At 42.6% G+C, this 20858-nt stretch overlaps 3 protein-coding genes across 6 annotated transcripts in view; 2 read left to right on the top strand and 1 right to left on the bottom strand.

The window, feature by feature from the left end:
• Positions 1-20858, top strand: part of LOC133074654 (EKC/KEOPS complex subunit TPRKB-like) — a 32037-nt gene that overhangs the window by 3056 nt on the left and 8123 nt on the right. For 2 of the 3 annotated variants that reach the window (XM_061168584.1, XM_061168585.1), the window contains exons 3-5: positions 644-766; positions 2106-2282; positions 3178-3264. In XM_061168584.1, coding sequence (XP_061024567.1) covers positions 644-766; positions 2106-2282; positions 3178-3264 — 387 coding nt within the window. Of the gene's footprint in view, positions 1-643; positions 767-2105; positions 2283-3177; positions 3265-20858 lie in introns of those variants that run through there. The other variant, XM_061168586.1, reaches the window with a different exon arrangement.
• On the top strand, positions 13242-13946 carry NAT8 (N-acetyltransferase 8 (putative)). Its single transcript, XM_061168653.1, is given in 4 exon segments — positions 13242-13385; positions 13387-13704; positions 13706-13725; positions 13727-13946. Coding segments are annotated over 4 exon segments (702 nt in total).
• The window catches only part of ALMS1 (ALMS1 centrosome and basal body associated protein), a 223286-nt gene continuing 217449 nt past the window's right edge, over positions 15022-20858 (bottom strand). For both annotated transcript variants that reach the window (XM_061168580.1, XM_061168579.1), the window contains 2 exons: positions 16735-16834; positions 15022-15167 (listed from right to left, as the gene is read on the bottom strand). In XM_061168580.1, coding sequence (XP_061024563.1) covers positions 15123-15167; positions 16735-16834 — 145 coding nt within the window. In that variant the 3' untranslated portion in view covers positions 15022-15122. The remainder of the gene's footprint in view (positions 15168-16734; positions 16835-20858) is intronic.

Genomic DNA, 20858 nt, shown 5'->3' with positions numbered 1-20858 from the left:
GAACTAGAAAATCTCTGTAAAGGAGACATTGCATAGTGGTAGAATCAGCAGGACTTAAATCCCAGATATGCCATTTATTATGACTTTGAGCAAGTGGTAGCCAACCTTTATATAGTGCTTATTTGGTTCCTGGCATTGTTCTAAGTTCTTTACATATACCGCTAACTCACTTAATCTTCACAATAACCCTGTGAAGTAAATATGGTGATTATCTGCTTCTACAGATAAAAGACTAAGGAATTTGCCCAGGTTCCCTCGGTGGTAAGTGACAGAACTGGAATTCCAACTCATTCCTTGCCTTGGTTTCCTCATCTATTGCATGTGAATAATGATACAGATATCATAGGGTAGTTTTGAGAAGTATAGAAAATGAAGGTAAAATGTTGAGAATATGGCCTTTCCCATAATAATAGCCCTCAATAAGTGTTGTTTTAAAACTTTTTACTGTTTATCTAAGTTGCTTGCAGCTGTAAAATTCTGTGATTTTCTAAACACCGTAGGCCCTTGAGATTTTGAAAATTTTGAAAATGTAGTCCATAGGAATTGTAAAACAGCCTGACACTGGAGTTACCATGATATAGGGCATATGTCTTCAGAGTACTCCAGATTCTCTGTATGTAATTCTTTTTGTTCTCTTTGGTAGACTGTCGATCCATTTCAGATACTTGTGGCAGCAAACAAAGCAGTTCACCTCTACAAACTGGGAAAAATGAAGACAAGAATTCTATCTACTGAAATTATTTTCAATCTTTCCCCAAATAACAATGTAATTAATATGGAATTTACTTATTTTATATCTTTTGACCTTGTCATGGTAGCCTTTGTACTCAGTGTTGGGTTGGAACCTGTTGTTAGTAACAAACGAAAATAATAGTGAAGAAAGAATGCTGGACAGAGAGTTGAGGTTTAGCATTGCCTCTTACTAGACAAATAAGCTTTGGAGTCACTTCACATATGAGTAAACTAAAGTTTAGCTAAATTAAGTGAGGATAGTTTTATTTGTCCTTCCTGACCATATAGAGTCAGGAAGATCACTCTAAATGATATTTAAATCTAATGATAAAAATTAGGCATGGATATTTGTGTGTTATCATGTGTATCTTTCGTTCTCCCCATGAACTCTTTGAGGATAGAACCCATGTCTTTTGCATACACCAGAAGCCTGCCTGGGACCTAGAACAGCCCTTTAACACATGCTCACACACCCAGTGCATAGGAAGAGTTTGTGGTTTGAGATACTGATAGTAATCAAAGTTATTGAGTTAAAAACATTCTACCTGGGGCACATTTGAAAAAAAATGTAATTTTGCTGACGAAGTTTTAGTATTACTACTACTATTAACAACACAATCAAGTGCTGACATCAAGAGAAAAGTTAGGAAACCCATGGCATAGTTTAAAATACAGATGTTTGAAAAGTTTAGAAAATGTGTGGTAATAGAATTCCCCAGTACCTGGGGGAAAATTACTGGGTAACTATTGTTTCTTTGAGATCACTGAAATAACTCAGGAGACTGTACAATTCATAAACATCTGTCCCCTACCCTGTTCCAGCTGTAGGGGCAGAAGAAACAAATGTTTCTGAGGAAGGCAGATGAACAAGACAAAGTCCAAATGCCCTAAGATAATTGATATAATGGGAATAATAATGCAAATCTGTGGGAACAAAGAAGCAATTCATTCTGTAAGGAGGAAAGTGCAAGGGGAGTGACATTTGAGCTGGACCTTGAAAGATGAGGGCACTCCAGGCAGAGGGCAAAGTGTGAGCCCAGGCAAAAAAGTATGAAATGACGGGAGCCCCAAACAGTCTCGACTGGCTAGAGGGCAGGAGTGCACGGCTAGAGGGTCACTTAGGTCCAGGGGGAGTGGGTGTTTGTGCACCGTGCCAAGTCCAGGCTCGAATGTATGGGAATGAGGCGCAGCTTTGAGCAGGGAGGACTCAAGAGGCAGAGCTGGTAGATATTAGGAAGGGATTGTTGTTAAACTGTAGATAGAGAAAACCATTAGGATATGAAAAATAAGAATCTGACCAGGAAAGAGCACAAATGGGGAGAGATTTCAGATGTTGAAACTACTGGTTTTATTGTCTTTTTATTCCCCCTTAGATTTCAGAGGCCTTGAAAAAATTTGGTATCTCGGCAAATGACACTTCAGTTCTGATTGCTTATATTGAAAAGGGAGAAAAACAAATAAATCAAGAATACCTAATATCTCAGGTAGAAGGTCATCAAGTTTCTCTCAAAAATCTCCCTGAAATAACAAATATTACGGAAGTCACAAAGGTTTGTAAGCCTGTATTTTTAGAAAGAGCATGATAGATGTGGAATAATACTGTTTGCTTATTGAACACCAATGCTTCTATATATTTTTTTAACTTTTAAGAAAGGTTAATGTAATTAAAAGTTACTTGAAAAATAATTATAGATGCAAAGCATTGGAAATGCAGGTTTATGTAACATATAATTAAAAACTTAGTTGATGCATTCTTTTTTTTAGATATATAAATTTATTTATTTGTGGCTATGTTGGGTCTTCGTTGCTGTGCACGGGCTTTCTCTAGTTGCAGCAAGCGGGGGCTACTCTTCGTTGCAGTGTGCAGGCTTCTCATTGCGGTGGCTTCTCTTGTTGCCGAGCACGGGCTCTAGGCACGCGGGCTTCAGTAATTGTGGCACATGGGCTCAGTAGTTGTGGCTCTTGGGCTCTAGAGCACAGGCTTCAGTAGTTGTGGTGCACGGGCTTATTTGCTCAGCAGCATGTGGGATCTTCCCGGGCCAGGGCTCGAACCCATGTCTCCTGCATTGGCAGGCGGATTCTTAACCACTGCGCCACCAGGGAAGCCTGATGCATTCTTTTTAAAAGAATAGATAATTTTAAATATCTATATCTTACGCAGTACATTTGAAATGTAAAATGTAGTATGAAGTTAATGTCTATATGTATGCTTTTAAAATTGGTACAAATGTATTTCTATGTTTAGAGAGTTATCACCATAACTGCAATTGAAACTTTTGATGTAAGTGATGAATTGTCATCTACTTTCCATATTTTAATCACATTGTGATTTTACACCATTATCCCAATAATTGAGTAATAAATAAATTCACATATACATGCTCGTGTAATGACAGTAGTACATGAATATGTCAGTGTGTCATAATCTGTCTTTTATTTTTACAGATATATAAACTATCTTCACAAGAAGAAAGTATTGGGACATTATTGAATGGTATCATTTGTAGAATGTCAACAAAAGATGTTTTGTGAAATGACAGAAATATTAAAAATTTTCAGCAATTATAAAAAACATTCATTATTTTTTCCGGATTATAAAATCTATTATGTTTGTTGTAGAAAATTTTAAAGCACAGAATGGTAAAAAAGAAAAAAAAAAAACCATTCCTGGGACTTCCCTGGCGGTCCAGTGGTTACCACTCCGCACTTCCAATGCAGGGTGCGCGGGTTCAATCCCTGGTCGGGGAACTAGGATCCCACATGCTGCATGGGGCAGCAAAAAAAAAAAAAAACCATTCCTGATCCTATCTCTTAGTATTTTAAAAGATAACCAGGGTTACTGTTATTTGTTATTGTCTTCTAGTCTTCTGTTTCTGTTCAGATATATTTTATTTTTATGTAAGTGGAATAATTGCCTACATTTATTGGGTGTCTTCAGTGTACTGAGTTCTTGTCTTCATGGCTTTATATGCCTCAGCTCATACTCCTGCACTTACTTCTGGCTGCTCCAGCATTGCTGTTCCAAGCCTCCTGGTTCCTGGTTTTTACATGCAAGAATTCATTTAATTATCACAGCATCATATGAGGCAGATACTGTTAATACTCCCATTTTACACAAAGGCAACTAAAAGGTTGTAGAAGTAATAAATAACTTGCCCAAGGTTTTACAGCTAAAAGTCATGTTTTATAAATGCTTTGGGTTTGTATTTTTTTTCTATTTTGTCTTAAAATATGATTGTGTCAGTCAAGATAGAGTAGGTTAGGGGTCAGCAAACTTTTCTGTTAAGGACAAGGTAGTACGTATTTGTGGTTCTACAGGCCATATGGTGTCTGTTGCACCTACTCAGCTCTTGCTGTTGTAGTGCTGAAGCATCCACAGACAGTATATAAATGATACACACAGGGGGCTTCCCTGGTGGCGCAGTGGTTGAGAATCTGCCTGCCAATGCAGGGGACACGGGTTCGAGCCCTGGTCTGAGAAGAACCCACATGCCGCGGAGCATCTGGGCCCGTGAGCCACAACTACTGAGCCTGCGCGTCTGGAGCCTGTGCTCTGCAACGAGAGGCCACGATAGTGAGAGGCCCGCGCATCGCGATGAAGAGTGGCCCCCGCTTGCCACAACTAGAGAAAGCCCTCGCACAGAAACGAAGACCCAACACAGCCATAAATAAATAAATAAATAAATAAATAAAAATTAAAAAAAAAAAAGATACACACAATTGTATCCCAGTAAAACTTTATTTACAAAAATAAGTGATGGGCAAGATTTGACCAGAGGGCAGTAGTTTCTGGACTCCTAGGTTAGATTAGGCTGTAATTTAGGGTCCCTAAAGCTCATTGGTTTCATACGACAAAAGTGTGTGTCTTGCTCACTCCACATAGCCACTGTGAATCAGTAGGAAGACTCATTGCAGTGACTCAGGAATACAGTCAGCCGAAGGCTTTATGTCAGCATGTGCTCTGTGGGTCACTGCACAGCTGGAAGTCATGCTGTGAGTTACATGGTGGCCCTTAAAGCTCCCATGTGGAAGTGACAGATATCGCTTATCTCACGTTTCACTGTCCAGTCACATGGCCATGCCAACATCAAAAGGGGTGGGGGAGTGCGATCCTGCACCATGATAGAGAATGGAGAGGTAGAAATCCTTAGGGGACAAACATATTTCCATTGTGGTCATAAATAATAAGGTACCAAAGCACATCGTTAGCATTTCTTGCATGTGCTGTGCTAAGCTCTTTATATGCACTGCCTCATATAGTCCTCTCTACAGCCCCAAGAGATTTTACCACCTTCAAGGAAGCAAATTTAGTCTCTGAACTCTATTTCAAAAAGTTCCAAACCTACAGAACAACTGAAAATAATACAATGAACATCCATGTGACTTTCATGTGATTTCACTATTTGTTAACATTTTGCTACATTTGCTTGCTTTTCTGAAATATTTGAAAGTAAATTGCAGACCTCATGGCACTTCACCCTACATTGTGTTTAGTTGTCATGTCTCTTAGTCTCCTTTAATCTAGAACAATCTATTTTTAAGATCTTTTTTTTGATGTGGACCATTTTTTAAAAAATTATATTATTATTATTTTTAATAGTAATCTTTTATTTATTTATTTTTATATATTTATTTTTGGCTGTGTTGGGTCTTCGTTTCTGTGCGAGGGCCCTCTCCAGCCGCGGCAAGCGGGGGCCTCTCTTCATCGCGGTGCGCGGGCCTCTCACTACCGCGGCCTCTCCTGTTGCGGAGCACAGGCTCCAGACGCGCAGGCTCAGCAGCCGCGGCTCACGGGCCCAATTGCTCCGCGGCATGTGGGATCCTCCCAGACCAGCGCTCGAACCCCTGTCCCATGCACTAGCAGGCAGACTCTCAACCACTGCGCCACCAGGGAAGCCGAGATGTGGACCATTTTTTATAAATATTTATTCATAAGTATTTTTATTTTTTTAAATATTTATTTATTTAATTTGGTTGTGCCGGGTCTTAGTTGCAGCAGGTGGCTCCTTAGTTGTGGCTCACGTGGGCTTCTTAGTTGCAGCTGGTGGGCTCCTTAGTTGTGGCACACAGGCTCCTTAGTTGCAGCATGCCTGTGGGATCTAGTTCCCTGACCAGGGATCGAACCTGGGCCCCCTGCATTGGGAGCCCAGAGTCTTAACCACTGTGCCAACAGGGAAGTCCTGATGTGGACCATTTTTAAGGTCTTTATTGAATTTGTTACAATATTGCTTGTGTTTTATGTTTTGGTTTTTTGGCCACAAGGCATGTGGGATCTTAGCTCCCCGACCAGGGATCAGATCTGCACCCCTTGCATTGGAAGGCAAGGTCTTAACCACTGGAACACCAGGGAAGTCCCATAGAACAATCTTTCTTTCTTTCTTTTTTTTTTTAAGTGATGTTGACATTCTTTGACGAGTACCCTAGATGTGTTTCAGAATTTCAGAATGTTTGTTCATGATTCGAGTCAGTTTAAAAATTTTGGGGAATGATAGTAGATAGATTTTGTGTCCTTCCAGTTGTATATTGTTGGGAGGCACATCATGTCAGTTGGCCTCATCATTGGTGATACAGTTTGGTCACTTCATTAAGGTGGTCCCCACCCCCTGCCAGACCTCTCCATTATGAAGGCATCTTTCCCCCTGAAGCTTAGGAAGTCAAAGCTGCCCTAAAGCTCAAAGTGCTTGTGGTCAAAATTAAAACTCAGATCTATCTGAGTGACCCCTGATTCTATGCTTCTAGTGACTCCATCACACTGCTTCTTCCCATGCCATCACTCTCAAACATGTTTTTATCAATGTGAAACATCACATATGTAATTCTATTTTTATACAATAACATTGCTTTCAATTTTTCACTTTGCTTTTGCAAATAAATCTCTGTACACGTCTCTTTCTTTAGGATAGCTTCCCTGAAGTGGAGTTATTAGGGAAGAGGATATGAATTTTTTAATACCAGAAAGGTGCCATTTTGCACTTGTAATTGGCACAAGTGTGCCAGTCTCAGCAGACTCGCCAACAATGCCTTTTAACTTTTCAACATTTTCACCATTTTGAGTTGTCAGACTACTGGTGAAGTTGAACAGTTTATTAGTTTGTTATGAAGAGTGTTTTGAAAGGGTTTATTTCTGTAACTATTTATATGTTTTCGACTCTTTGTGAGCCTTTGGGTGAAGAAGAAAAAAGAAAAAGTAATGCCATTTCCTGGGAAAGAAGTTAACGTAAGCACCACAAGCTTTTTCTATTAAAAAATTGATCCAATTTAGGAACAATGTTCTTTGTTCCTAAATTAACCAGGTTGCTTCAGAGCCTAAAGGCTCCCCAGCAAAAGCAACCTGTAATTATAGGGACTTTGGTGCTGGCAGAGAAGGGATGCAGTTTGGTAGGACACCCTTATCTGGCTCCTTAGTCAAGGGTTACATATTAAAGTAAAAAGCCAGCTGTCTCTGGGATAAGGTGAGGGAAGGGGGCTCTGTTACCCAGGCAATCATTGTTAATCCCCCTCTCCCCAGTCTTGGGAACAACTAAGGCTGTAACTACAGTGAAATGGTCTTTAATCCCCTATTCCCCTCCCCACCACACACTCAGAAGAACTACAAGAACTGCTCCTAAGCCCTGCACCTTCTTTTTAGAAGGAGCCTCATGGCTCACAGGCTATTTCAGGCCTCCTGCTGCCATTCTCATTCTGCTTTTCCCCTTGATGACCTTTCCACTTGTCTGCAAACTACAGTAGTCAATTCCTCTGCTCTGGAACCTGTGCTGGGGTTGCAGCTGCTTCCCTGCTCCTGGCTTTGTTTTGCTGACTGACGTGCCATCTGTACTCCATGTTACAATACTGAGTAAAGCACAACTCTCTAGGTTGACTGGGTGCAATGAGCAAAGTTTGTATTCATCAAATTTGCCTGTTCTTGTTTTCATAATCCTCTGTGCCAGTAGTCTCCCATTGTTCCCTCCAGGTCACCCTTCATCTTTCTCCACTCTTCTCTCTGCCCTGGAGGCTGACTTACCATGTACCCAGCAAGAGCTCCTCCTTTCCCCTTGGCTTCTACTTGGGTTTGGCCAGTGTGTGTGAAGGGGGGAGGCTAGCAGGAGAATGAGGCCAGGGTGTTTATTCTCCTGGCCCCTCCCTGCAAGGACCCCTAGGCTGGCTTTGGCCCTGAACCTCTCAGGGCGGTCTGCGCTACTCAACTCCTGGGTCAGGCTCCTGTCACCTCTCCCTCCGCCTTGCTTCAGGCCTCTGAGCAATAACATGCCCGGTTCCCCTCCACCCATCCACACCTTCATAATTAGGCCCTTTGGTGATCTATATCTGTAAAATCAGCTCGAGTTATCCTAATTTGAGTGCTGATACTATCTCCCTTTTGCTAAATTTGTTAAAAGGTTAAGTTAGGTTAGATTAGAACCATTTCTGTAGAGCTGAATCATTGTTCTAGGATTTCTGAACATCCTGCCAAGGACCTATTAGTCCACTTTCTTTCCCCTTGAAATAATTTGCTGTTATTTCCTCTCATTCGTCTCTTTTAAGTGATGAGTTCTCAGTGGGAGACCAGGGCATTGACCTGAGGCTAGGTTACTGGGAGCCCCGATGAGAGATCAGGGGAGATGGTGGTCTTTCCAGGACATTTTCCTTCTCTTTCTGAGGCTTCTGAAACACTGTGAGTCTTGATTGTCTACCTTCCATTTCATTGGCCCATTTCTGGACTGAGCTGGTCTATTAGGCAAGTGTTCCTCATAAATGCAAGCATGGGATTTCATTGGCATGCTGCTCTCAAGTCCCACAACTCTGGGAATAACAGTGATTCCAAAAATATAATTACCTATTATAATCAGGCTCCTATAGGCAATAGAAAAATAAAAATTTATCCAGTTACTTGTAATTTTAATTAACTGTAATAAGTTAACAGTTACTTGCTAAGCAAGTAACAAATTAACAGTGATATAAGAGCTTAATGAGAAGTGCAAAGGCTTCAAAGAGGGAGCAGATAGAAGATCCATCTGGTTGGGAGGGGTCAGAAGTCTTGATGGAGAAGGTAGCACTAAACTGGATCTTGAAGAAAGAACAGAGCCTTAGTCACGTATTGGAATTTGGTCAAGTATGGTCTGACCGCTGGTGATAGGGGCGTAATGAGGCTCGGAGGTGAATCTTGCATCCCAGCAGACAGAGCTGGTTCTCCTGGAATACAGTGCTTTACACTACTTAATAATTCACTTGTCAGACAGCTGCCTGTTGGGGTCAGCACGTGGTACTGAAAAAGCAAAATGTTCAGGCCTTCAAGTCAGAGCTGCCAAGACTTGGGTCCCACCCTGCCATGTTCTATGGGGTTGTGGGTAGGATATCTCAGGCTTGTGGGCTTCGGTTTCCCATTTGTAAAATGGAAACAATATCAACCTTAGCTCTTAGGTTGCTGCCAATATCAAAGAGTACAGCATAGGAAAAGTGCTTTCTCACAGTGCCAGGCATCTAATATCTCAGTGAATAACAGCTGTCTCTCCTTCCCTGTATGTACCTGCATAGTGCTGAGGCAGATAGTAAAACCAAATAAGACTCACTGCTGGTGGGAACGTAAAACTCTGGACAACAGTTTGGCAGTTCCTCAAAATGTTAAAATAGAGTTACCCTATGACCCGGCAATTCCACTCCTAGGTATATACCAAAGGAATTGAAAACAGGTGTTGAAACAACCACTTGTACAGAATGTTCATAGCAGCACTATTCACAATAGCCGAAAGGTGGAAACGGTTCAAGTGTCCATCAATGGATGACTGGATGAACAAATGTGGTCTATCCATACCATGCAACATTATTCAGCCATGAAAAGCAATGAAGTACTGATACATGCTAGGACATGGGTGAACTTTGAGAACAAAAGTGAAAGAGGCTGAATGTAAAAGTTCAAATATTGCGTGCTTCCATTTAAATGAAGCATCAAGAATAGGTAAATCCATAGAGACAGAAAGCAGGTTAGTGGTTGCCAGGGGCTCGGGAGCGGTGGAAATAGGGAGTGACTACCTACTGACTAACAGGTCTCCTTTTGGGGTAAAGAAGATGCTTTGGAACTAGATAGAGGTGGTAGTTACACAACATTGTGAATGTACTAAATGCCACTGAATTGTACACATTTAAATGGTTAATTAAAAATAAAATAATAGAATAAAATAACACACCTGCCTTACCTTTAGGAGTTCACAATCTTAGCTGGGTCTCTTTAGACTCTTAAGAATTGGCTGAGGGAACTTCCCTGGTGGTCCAGTGGTTAAGAATCCACCTTCCGATGCAGGGGACGTGGGTTCAATCCCTGGTCTGGGAACTAAGATCCCACATGCCGTGGAGCAACTAAGTCTGTGCCACAACTACTGAGCCTGTGCACCACAGCTGGAGAGAAGCCGGTGTGCTGCAACAAAAGATCCCACATGCCACAACTAAGACCCAATGCAGCCAAAAATAAATAAATATTTTTTTTTAAAAAAGAAAAGATCCCACGTGCCACAACTAAGACCCAATGCAGCCAAAAATAAATAAATATTTTTTTTAAAAAAAGAGTTGGCTGAGGCACATTTGCAGCAACATGGATGGATCTAGAGATTTTCATGCTAAGTGAAGTCAGAAAGAGAAAGACAAACACCGTATGATATCACTTATATGTGGAATCTAAAATATGACACAAATGAACTCATCTACAAAACAGAAACAGACTCACAGACATAGAGAACGGACTTGTGGTTGCTAAGGGGGAGGGGGTGTGGGGGAGGGATGGATTGGGAGTTTGGGATGGGCAGACGCAAACTATTATATATAGGATGGATAAACAACAAGGTCCTAATGTATAGCACAGGGAACTATATACAATATTCTGTGATAAACCATAATGGAAAAAAATCTGGAAAAGAATGTACATATATGTATAACTGAATCACTTTGCTGCACAGCAGAAATTAACACATTGTAAATCAACTATAGTTCGATAAAATAAATTAAAAAAAAAAAAAGAAGAAGTTGGCTGAGGCAGAGACAGGTAGATTCCCAAGCCTCAGTTTCATCATCTGCATGCAGGGCCAAGAGTCTGGAATGTGCTGAGACTTCCAGACTTCATTTCTTAGAGAATTACCCATAATTCCTCTATCCAGAGACAAATGCTGCCAATGTTTGGTGTAACCATTCAGACTTTTCTCTCTACATGCTTGTGTGTATAAATTATTTTTGTTATATTTTTCCAAAAATGAATGAAAACATACTGTTTTATAACCTTTATAGCTTGGTGCTATATTTTGACAATTATTTTTCATGTCAATAAATCCTCCTCATTATTCATGGCTATGAGGAAGGTTGAAAAGCCTGAATGTAAACCAAGGCCACTGGGCCTTGAGGAAGCCACAGAAGCCGGTGAGAATACAGGAAAGAGAGGGCAGGGACAGATCAAGGACCTCTGGCCCCTCAGCTTGACTATTAGGTTTCTGACTGGTTATTATTAGATAGACTCATTAGGGATACTCAGCTGTATTTTGGAGCCTTCTATTCTCTTTTGATTCTTAGTTCAAGTTTTGCTTAACATTTAAAAAAATATTAAAATGTACTGAAAACAATGTAACAGACCCATGGCTCACTACCCTGCCTTCATGTTAGTTAAACCCTTGTGGCCTTTTTGCATGCCAAAGATCTGGAGCCTCAGCAGTCTCCATCACCAGCCCTGGATTCCAGCTGCCAGGATGGCACCTTTGGGGTGGTCATGATCTTTCTCTCCAAGTCTGGTCTCTCTCCAGCATCTTCCTAGATGCTCTTGCCAGAAATCTGGCTGTCATCTCTGACCACTTCTTCATCCTCAGATCATCAACTCCTGCCATTTCTGCCCCCAAAGTGCACCTCCGAGTGGGCCAGGTCACACCCATGGCCCAATTCTGGTCCAAGTCACTGCTTTCTCTCATAGGACCCCTGCTAGCTTAGATGGTTCCTTTGTGAACATAGAACAAGGCACCCCCTTCACAAAGACACAACCTATTGGAAACACAGTTCAGTGAGCAGCAACACCTTTGAGCAAATAAGAAAAAGGTGCCTTTTCCTTTGGTCAGACGCAGCTCTGTGCCAGGGCTCATGGATTTTAGTTCCCACTAGCCTTCTTGGACGAGGTGCTCTTTTACAGTGAGCAGCCTGCATATCTGTATCTGGAGGCCCTTCTTTTGCCTGGACTGCTGTGCTAGCCTCTGGGAGCAGGGGGATATATGCTTCCATTCCTGGCTCTTCCAATCCATTTCCCACACGTAGCCAGAGTAATAGACACACACCACACACACACACACCCCCCCACCTCTGGTTATGTTACTCCCCAGCTAAAAGCATAGCAATGGCCTCCTGGTGTTCTTGGAATAGAGTCCAAACTTCTTAACCTGGATGATAGGCCCTGCATGGCCAGGTCCCTGCTGCCCTCATCCGGCTGTGAAGCACCTCGTGTGCTGAGCCAGGGGACTTGGACTCTGGTCTGTGATGACAGAGCACAGGGTGAGGGGCAAATTCCCCAGGGTCATAGCAGCTGTGTGGAGGGGCTGAGGGTGGACATCAGAGAGCACCAAGGTGCTGGGTGGACTGCCATGGTGTGGGGTTTAGGCCGTCCACAAGGGCAAGGACTCCTGAGCTGTTCCAGACCCTGCATACCCCCTCCAGGCTAATTCCCCAGTGATCAGAGGATGGACTCCCTGCTCCATCATAGCCCAGCTACTTGAGCCTGGGATTTATGATTAACAAATATCCAGGAGCTGGCCAATGAGGTGCCATCCAGGACCTGGTCCCTGGAAGTGGAGCATGCCCTTGCAGTCTCTCCTGGATGCCAGTTGGAGGCAAGGGCAGAGGCTGCCCTGGACACTCAAGGCTCTTGTGATAGCAGGTGAGAGGCCATGGGTGGAAGGACAGTGTTCTTAGGTGTGGCCTGGAGCTCTGGACCCTCCTCTGGCTCTCAAGGCTGGTCTATTTTTGGTGTTTGGCTCTTATGCCACCTCAACAGCCTGAAAATTTGCAAGCAAGTGGGAAGAAGCCTTTGTTGAAACCTGTACTTGGAAACACAGGACTACTGCAGTGTATGGTCCCTGGGAGAGGGACACACGCTTGGCTGCTGCATGGTGCCACCCCAATGTATGGAGAAGCTGAGAGAGCCAGGGAAAGGGGAAAGAGGGGGAGGGGAGGGGACTTATAACCAGAGATTTGTATGTGTTATTTTATTAAATCCTCTACACAACTTCAGAAGGCAGGCTCTTAGAGAAGATTATGTAACATGCCCAAGGTCAAGCATGGAGACAGGATCAAATGCAGACCTTTCTGACTCTACACCTTCTCCCAGTGGTTGTGGCCTATTTCCTCTTGGGTAGAAGCAGAAAGACACATCCTTGATCAGGGTCATCCCCAGTTCTGGGGGGTGGGAGGATAAGCCACTCACATGGCTTCTTCTCTCTCCCCCAGGGCTGCCAGGAAGTCATAGAGGGACTCCTACCTCTCTGTTGAACTTTGAGATCCAGACACAGAAGTCTTCCATGGCTCCTTATCAAATCCACAAATACCAGGAAAATTATCGCAAATGGGTCGTGGGCTTGTTCTCCAAGGGGATGACCGGGCACCTTCCCACCACCTTCTGCCACATCCTAAAGCTGCCCCGAACCCTTGTGCTCTTGCTTGCGGGGGCCCCTTGCCCTATTCCTGGTCTCTGGCTCCTGGGTCCTGGCCTTCATGGCCAGCCTCGCCCTCCTTGCTGCCCTGAGGTTTCTTGCCAAATACCCCTGAATCCAGTTTGAGGTCATGTCTTTGCACACAGACATGTCTGACATCACCAAATCCTACTTCAGTGAGAGTGGCTCCTGCTTCTGGGTGGTTGAGTCTGAGGGGCAGGTGGTGGGCATGGTGGGAGCGCTGCCCGTTAAGAAGCCCACCCTGTGGAATGAGCAGTTGCAGCTGCTTCACCTACGTGTGGCCCTGGAGCACCGTGGTCAGGGGATAAGTAAAAGCCCTGGTCAGGACTGTCCGAGTCTGCGTGGGACCAGGGCTACAGCGAAGTGGTCCTCAGCACCAGCACACTGCAGTACTCTGCCCTGGCCCTTTACCAGTGCCTCGGCTTCTGGAAGATGGGCTAGTTTTTCTTCTCCACAAGCTATAGGCTAGTTGCTGTCCCTGCAATTCAATTTATCTACCGTCTCCCCTCTGCTCAGGTCTCTCAGGCACTGGAGCAAGGAGGGGGCCTATGATCTGTTTCGTTGTGGATTAGTTAGGAGGGATCGGCTCTGCTGCAGTAATAAGCAAACCCTGAAGTCTCACTGTGACGGCACAGTAAAAGCTTACTGCTTGTTCACATTGGAACCCAATGGCCTGGGTGGTGGGGGGGCTCTGCTCCATTCAGTTTTGGGGGTTGCTACTGCTTCATTTATCTAGTGCCACGAGAATGTTGCATAAAAAACCACCACAAAATAATGATAAACATTCTTTTAGCTCATGAGTCTGTGGGTCGGCAGCTTGGGCTGAGCTCGGCTGGGCCGCCCCTTAGATCTCCAGGTGTCATGCTCTGCCTCTTCAGTGAGAGGAAATGCAAAGTCATGTGGAAAGGGCATGGAGAAGGAGTGTGAGAAGAATCCACGTGAGAAGGATCAGGGCCAATGATGCCATCAATCTGCTATGGCCCCCAAGGTCTCTGCTGAAGGGGAAGAAGGCAGCCAGGGACAAGAGTGTGGGATTTGACATGGACTAGACCTAGAAGTGGCACAACCCACATCCCACTGGCCAGGGCCAGGTCATGATTTAAATCAAGCTTCTGTTGCCTCTTGAGTTGTGTCTACTAAAGGCTAATGGCTCCGAAGGAAGCTGGAATGAGGCTAGGAGGTAGCTCTGGACCCAAGGCACCTGTGTCTGCTGAGAGTCTCTGGGCCCACCTGATGGCTACCCTAACCAGACACTGTCTGACACCAAGTCAACAAAAGGGCTCTCACCGTGTTATGCTGCATTTCTTTTCCTTGATTGGTGCTTTTAGATTGAAGTTCCCCACACACCTCAGGGAGACACTGCATAGCTCCCTGCACCTCTACAGATGGGAAATAAATAACCCTCTGCTGCTTGCTTTACTATGAGTCAATCAGAAGTCATTTTCTATAAAAACACATACAAAAAGGGACTTACTCTTGCCTAGAATTAAGATAATACCATTGTAACAAACATCCTTGTGGGCAAGGCCACTGTGGAGAAAGTATTGCTCCTCAACCATTAATAATCTTAGTCATCATTCTACCCAAGACTCTTTAGAAGGTTACTACTTCTAAATTACACATGGACAACAAGATAAGTTTTATTAAACCAGACTCATAAAAGTAAGGATTGTGCTCCTCCAGGCTGATAAAATATAATTCCAAGGCTCTGAGGTAAATACTCTTATGTCAGTTCCAAGGAACTTTTCTCCCCAAGAGTTGATTGGTCACTTTCTGTGGAAGAAAAGAAAGGCAGGAAAGACGTTAGATACTCTTGCCACTAGAGGCAGACAGCCACTCCTCACCCCAGACATGTTGCTGAAGAGACCAGTGTTGTTCTCCCCAAATCTTGTTTATCTTTCCCAGCTACAGAAACTATGGTAATTATACAAAAAATACTTCCTGAAGTGTTTAGGGAAGATGATCTGTAGTCTGTTATAGTCTATACAGAAATATAATATTAATATAATCCTAATAGACGAATCCATCCATCAGTTCACAAACACACAAGCACAATAAGAGACCTGGCCTTGTGATGCTGACACACCAGACAGGCCATGTAGTGCCTGGGGTGTCCCCACTTGAGGGAGCCCAGCCTGAGCTGCGGTATGCGCTCCAGAAGCAGCTCTCCAATCCCACATCCGTCTGGTATGAACTCGTCTCTTGGTTTCTGACTTTCAGAGTCCTCTGGGGGTGAAGTGAGGGGGTTGGGAAAGAAATGAGAACACTGGAGGATCTGGACCTTCAGGCATAGTAGCCCATCTGCTTCCTCAAGGAATTAATTGGTAGCAAGTCCCCTGGCCTGTGAGGTTCTGGGACTTGCAGTACCACTGATTCTACTGGGGCTGTGGGCAGGAAATGGTATTGGCTTCAAGGCTCTGAGTACCCAAACTGCCAACTTGTATGCTACACTTGGACATTTTCCAATTTATTTAAAAAGTTCTAGTGGTATATGATTCACCCATAAGGGGCATAAAACTATCATTTGGGACTCTGGATGAAAACTCTTCAGTTCTGAAAGATGTGGGCATTTCCAGCATGGCATCTAAACTGACACCCAAGTATGAAATTTGGTTTCATTCCAAATGTATGCCTGGAAGGTGCCTTATTTATTTATTTATTAAACAATTTTAAAACATTAAAACATTTTTTTTTTTGGCCGTGCCGTGCGGCATGTGGGATCTTTGTTCTCTGGCCAGGGATCAAACCTGTGCCCCCTGCAGTGGAAGCATTGAGTCTTAACCACTGGACCACCATGGAAGTCCCTGGAAGATGCCTTTTTTAGATTTGCCTTTCTAGATTTTCAGATTTGAAGTCTAGTTACAGGTGCTTTTATCTTCTAAATTTTAGTAGTGGTACAATGCGTTATGAGCTTAAGTTCACTCTCCAAATGTGGTTAATTCAAACAGGTCAGATGTGTTTTTCTCAATTTCTCTTTACCCTGATAAATCTCATCAATCCTGCTCTAGGACTGACTGACCTTTTTTTTTTTTTTTAATTAATTAATTAATTAATTAATTAATTATTTATGGCTGTGTTGGGTCTTCGTTTCTGTGCGAGGGCTTTCTCTAGTTGCGGCAAGTGGGGGCCACTCTTCATCGCGGTGCGCGGGCCTCTCACTATCGCGGCCTCTCTTGTTGCGGAGCACAGGCTCCAGACGCGCAGGCTCAGTAATTGTGGCTCACGGGCCTAGTTGCTCCGCGGCATGTGGGATCTTCCCAGACCAGGGCTCGAACCCGTGTCCCCTGCATTGGCAGGCAGATTCTCAACCACTGCGCCACCAGGGAAGCCCATGACTGACCTTTTTATATAGCTGGGCTCGCAGCCGGTATGACTTATATTCCGATCTCCTCTTTTCCTCTTCTCTCTTTTTCTGTACTTCTGGAAGCTGTTCATAAATCCTTAGAAATGGCACCGATGGAAAGACAGAAAGCAGTGAGGTCACCTGACCACAGAGGCACACGATCACTCCTCCCCACATCTCCCTAAGCTCTACTGCTCTCCAGGCACTCAGTCCCTCAGACAGGCTGTGGGCCTGTTGTGTGCCCAGCTTCCTGTTAGACACTTGGACACAAAGAACCCTGGCCTGGAGTGCTCATGATCTGAAAAGGGATACAGATAAAAACATAACAAAATCCTGCTAATAGTGGTTACTTATGGGAAAGAAGTGGAATAAGGGGTGGAGATGAACTTCTTTTCACTCTATATGGAAAAATGTATGGTTTCAATATAAGATAATGACTTTGTATTACTACCATATTTTTAAGCATGAAAAATAATGCAAAAGAAAATACAATAATCATCATATCTACAAAATGCTACATAGAGTTATAGGAAAAGAAACAAAATTATTCTGATTGAAGGAGGTCAAGGAAGACCAGAGAGGAGACTAAGCTTGAGGTAGGTCTTGAAGAATAGTTAGGAGCAGAAAGGGGAGGTGGGGAGAAGGGAGTGTTGGTAAGAATGGAGTCAAGGCTTCATGGAGAGAGTGTAGGGGAACAGGAGGGAAGCAGATGGGGTGAAGGTCTCGTAGCCATGTGAAAACCTTGGGCTCTGTCCTATCAGAGACTGGATGCCACTGATTTTAAGTAGGGAGGAACATGATCAAACATGCATTTGATAAAACACTCTAACTGGAAATAATGTAAATCTCCAACAAAAGAACAGTTAAACAAATTATGGGCTATAATAAAATTATTACAAAACATAAAATGTTTCAAATAGTTTTTATGCTATGGGAAAACGTTCACAATACAATGTTAAGCAAAATAAAGCAGGCTACAAACCTGTATATATAGTATGATAAACAATCTGGAGAGAAAGAAGTGTGTTAACACAGGTCTCTGCAAAATCCCCATAGAAACAGGACTAGGGTTAGTTATGTTTAGATGGAAGAATTATGAGTGACATTTGTTTTCTTCTTTCTAATTTTTTCTATATTTTCCAAAGTTTTCTATAATCTGAAAAAAAAAATCATTGCTAATGATGTAGAGGCTCTGTGGGAAAGAGAATAGAGAAGATAAAGAGCAGAAGTGGGAGAAGAGCAGTCCTCCGAGAGCGGAGGCCAAGCCCGCAGCAAGGCAGCGAGGAGAATGGGCTCCAGAGCGATCGTGAAGGCGAGTCTCCGGGACGCACTAGCCGGCTGCATGTGCAGTGCGGGGTCACGGAGCTGGAGGCAATAGCTCCCCAGCTTTTCTAGTGGGTGAGTGGGTGGCCCAAGTAAGTGTGGGAGAGGAAAATGGGTAGTTCCACTTTGGACACAGTGAGGATAATCACTAACTGAAAACACAAAAGTGGAGGTCAGGAAAGAGACCAAAGAAGAACAAACATATATTTTAAAAAGTCACTGTTGATGAAAACCACAATGAGATAGCACATCACATCTGTTAGAATGGCTGTTATCAAAAAAATAAGAGATAACAAATGCTGGTGAGGAGGCGGAGAATGTGCTCTGTTGGGGGAATGTAAACTGGTGCAGCCACTATGGAAAACAGTGTGGAGGTTCCTCCAAACATTAAAAATAGAACTGCCGTATGATCCAGCAATCCCACTGAAGGAGATGAAATCATGATCTCAAAAAGATATCTGCACCCCCATGTTCACTGCAGCACTATTTACAATAGTGAAGACATGGAAACCACGTACGTGTCCATCGACGGATGAACGGATAAAGAAAATGTGATATATATATCTACATATAATGGAACATACATATAATGGAAAATGTGATATATATACATATAATGGAATCGCCATAAAAAAAGAAAAAAATCCTGCCATTTGCAACAACATGTATGGACCATGAAGGCAATGTGCTAAATGAAATAAGTCAGACAGAGAAAGACAAAACTGTATGATCTCACTTATACGTGGAATCTAAAAACATCAAATTCATAGAAACAGAGAACAGAATGGTGGTTGCCAGGAGCTGAGGGATGGGGGAATGGAGAGATGCTGGTCAAAGAGTATAAACTTCCAGTTTTATGATGAATAAGCTCTGGGGAGCGAATATGCAGCACAGTGACTGTAGTTAACAACACTGCATTGTATACTTGAAAGTTGCTATGACAGTAGAGCTTTAATGTTCTCACTATAACAACAACAAGAAAAATAAAATGGTAATTATGTGAGGTGAAGGATGTGCTAACTAACTTTATTGTGGTAAACATTTTGCAATACAAATGTATGTCAAATCATCACATTACATAGCTTAAACTTATACAATGTTAAATGTCAATTATATCACAGTAAAGCTGGAAAAAAAGTCACGGTTAGAGAAGGGATAACAAAGGCCATTGGAAAAAGATGAGTTATCCCAAGGAGAACACGTGATGTGAAGAGAAAATCTGCTTGGGCCAGTAAAGGTTGTATTCTAGGGCTGGAAAGCTGGGAGTCGGGCTAATCAGAGTAGCCAGAAATTGCATTTTGTAAATGGATCCTTGAAAGCAATTACTATATACTATTGGAACTGTCTGTCTGCTCATGGTCTGGAGTCAACTATCTTTCATTTGTAGTACCTAGTCCAGTGCCTGGCGCATACCCAAATATATGCATTAATAAATTAGTGAAAACACTTCTATTAAAGGACACATTGGAAGAAACGCTTCAAGTTAAGAGAGTCAGGTTCTCTCTTCTTCAAATCTTTTCTCTTACCAGAAACGTTTAAACATCTTTGGTAGAGGTAGGTGATGGGAAAAGGTGATGAGTAACACAGAGATCCAGAGCTCCAAGTCCTCCACATGATACAGTTGAAGGAGTGCTGGGTGGGGAGCCTGCTGCCGGACTCTAACCCCAGCTCTGGCCCTGACTTGCTGGCAACCTCTCTCTGGGTTACAGTTTCCTAAAAGTTAAACGTAGACTAGATGATCTTTAAGATCCCATTCAACTCTATGATTCTCACATGGAAGTAGATGGCTTCTTTGAAAGGGGGCCATATCAGAAATAAAATGGAACAGAAGTACTCTAATGAAAATGTATCAATTTAAAACCTGTCTCTTCCTAGAAGATGGGTATTTAATCCACCCCTACAACTATACTTATATTTTAAAGCACAGATACCTTTCAGAAGATGCCCTACCTTCTTGCAGGCGAGCTTCATAGTCCCACATAGCAAGGACTCCTCTTGCTGAGGTGAGAGTGCTATTAGCTGCCACACAATGAACACTACGTAATTGCCATTAATTAAATTTTGTGACATTCAGAATGAAGCAATAATTCTCAACGTTTTTGGACTTTCGACACCTTTATACTCCTAAAAATTGAGGGCAATTTTGGTGCATGTGGATTTTATCTATTGATACTTACTGTATTAGAAATTAAAACATTTAAAAAGAATTTAAAAAATACTTATTTCACAACCTAAGTGTCCATCAACAGATGAATGGATAAAGAAGGTGTGGTATGTATATACAATGGAATACTACTCAGCCATAAAAAGAATGAAATTCTGCCATTTGCAACAACATGGATGGACCTAGAAGGTATTATGCTTAGTGAAACAAGTCAGACAGAGAAAGACAAATACTGTATTACATCACTGATGTGTGGAGTCCAGAAAATAAAACAAATGAATGCATATAACAAACCAGAAACAGACTCACAGATACAGAGAACAAACCACTGGTTACTAGTGGGGAGAAGGAAGGAGGGAGGGGCAAAATAGGGGTATAGGATTAGGAGATACAAACTATGTATAAAATAAATAAGCAACCAGGATATATTGTATAGCACAGGGAAATATAGCCATTAGTTTGTAATAATTTTAAATGGAGTATAACCTATAAAAATATTGAATCACTATGTTTTATGCCTGAAACTAATATAATATTGTAAGTCAACTATACTTCAATAAAAAAAACTTGTTTCTTAATTTATTAAAAAAAATAAGCCTGTTACATGCTAACATATAAAATAAATATACTTTCC

The sequence above is a fragment of the Eubalaena glacialis genome, chromosome 14, assembly GCF_028564815.1.
Source record: "Eubalaena glacialis isolate mEubGla1 chromosome 14, mEubGla1.1.hap2.+ XY, whole genome shotgun sequence".
Classification (NCBI taxonomy): domain Eukaryota; kingdom Metazoa; phylum Chordata; class Mammalia; order Artiodactyla; family Balaenidae; genus Eubalaena; species Eubalaena glacialis.
This window is presented reverse-complemented; position numbering and strand designations above follow the sequence as displayed.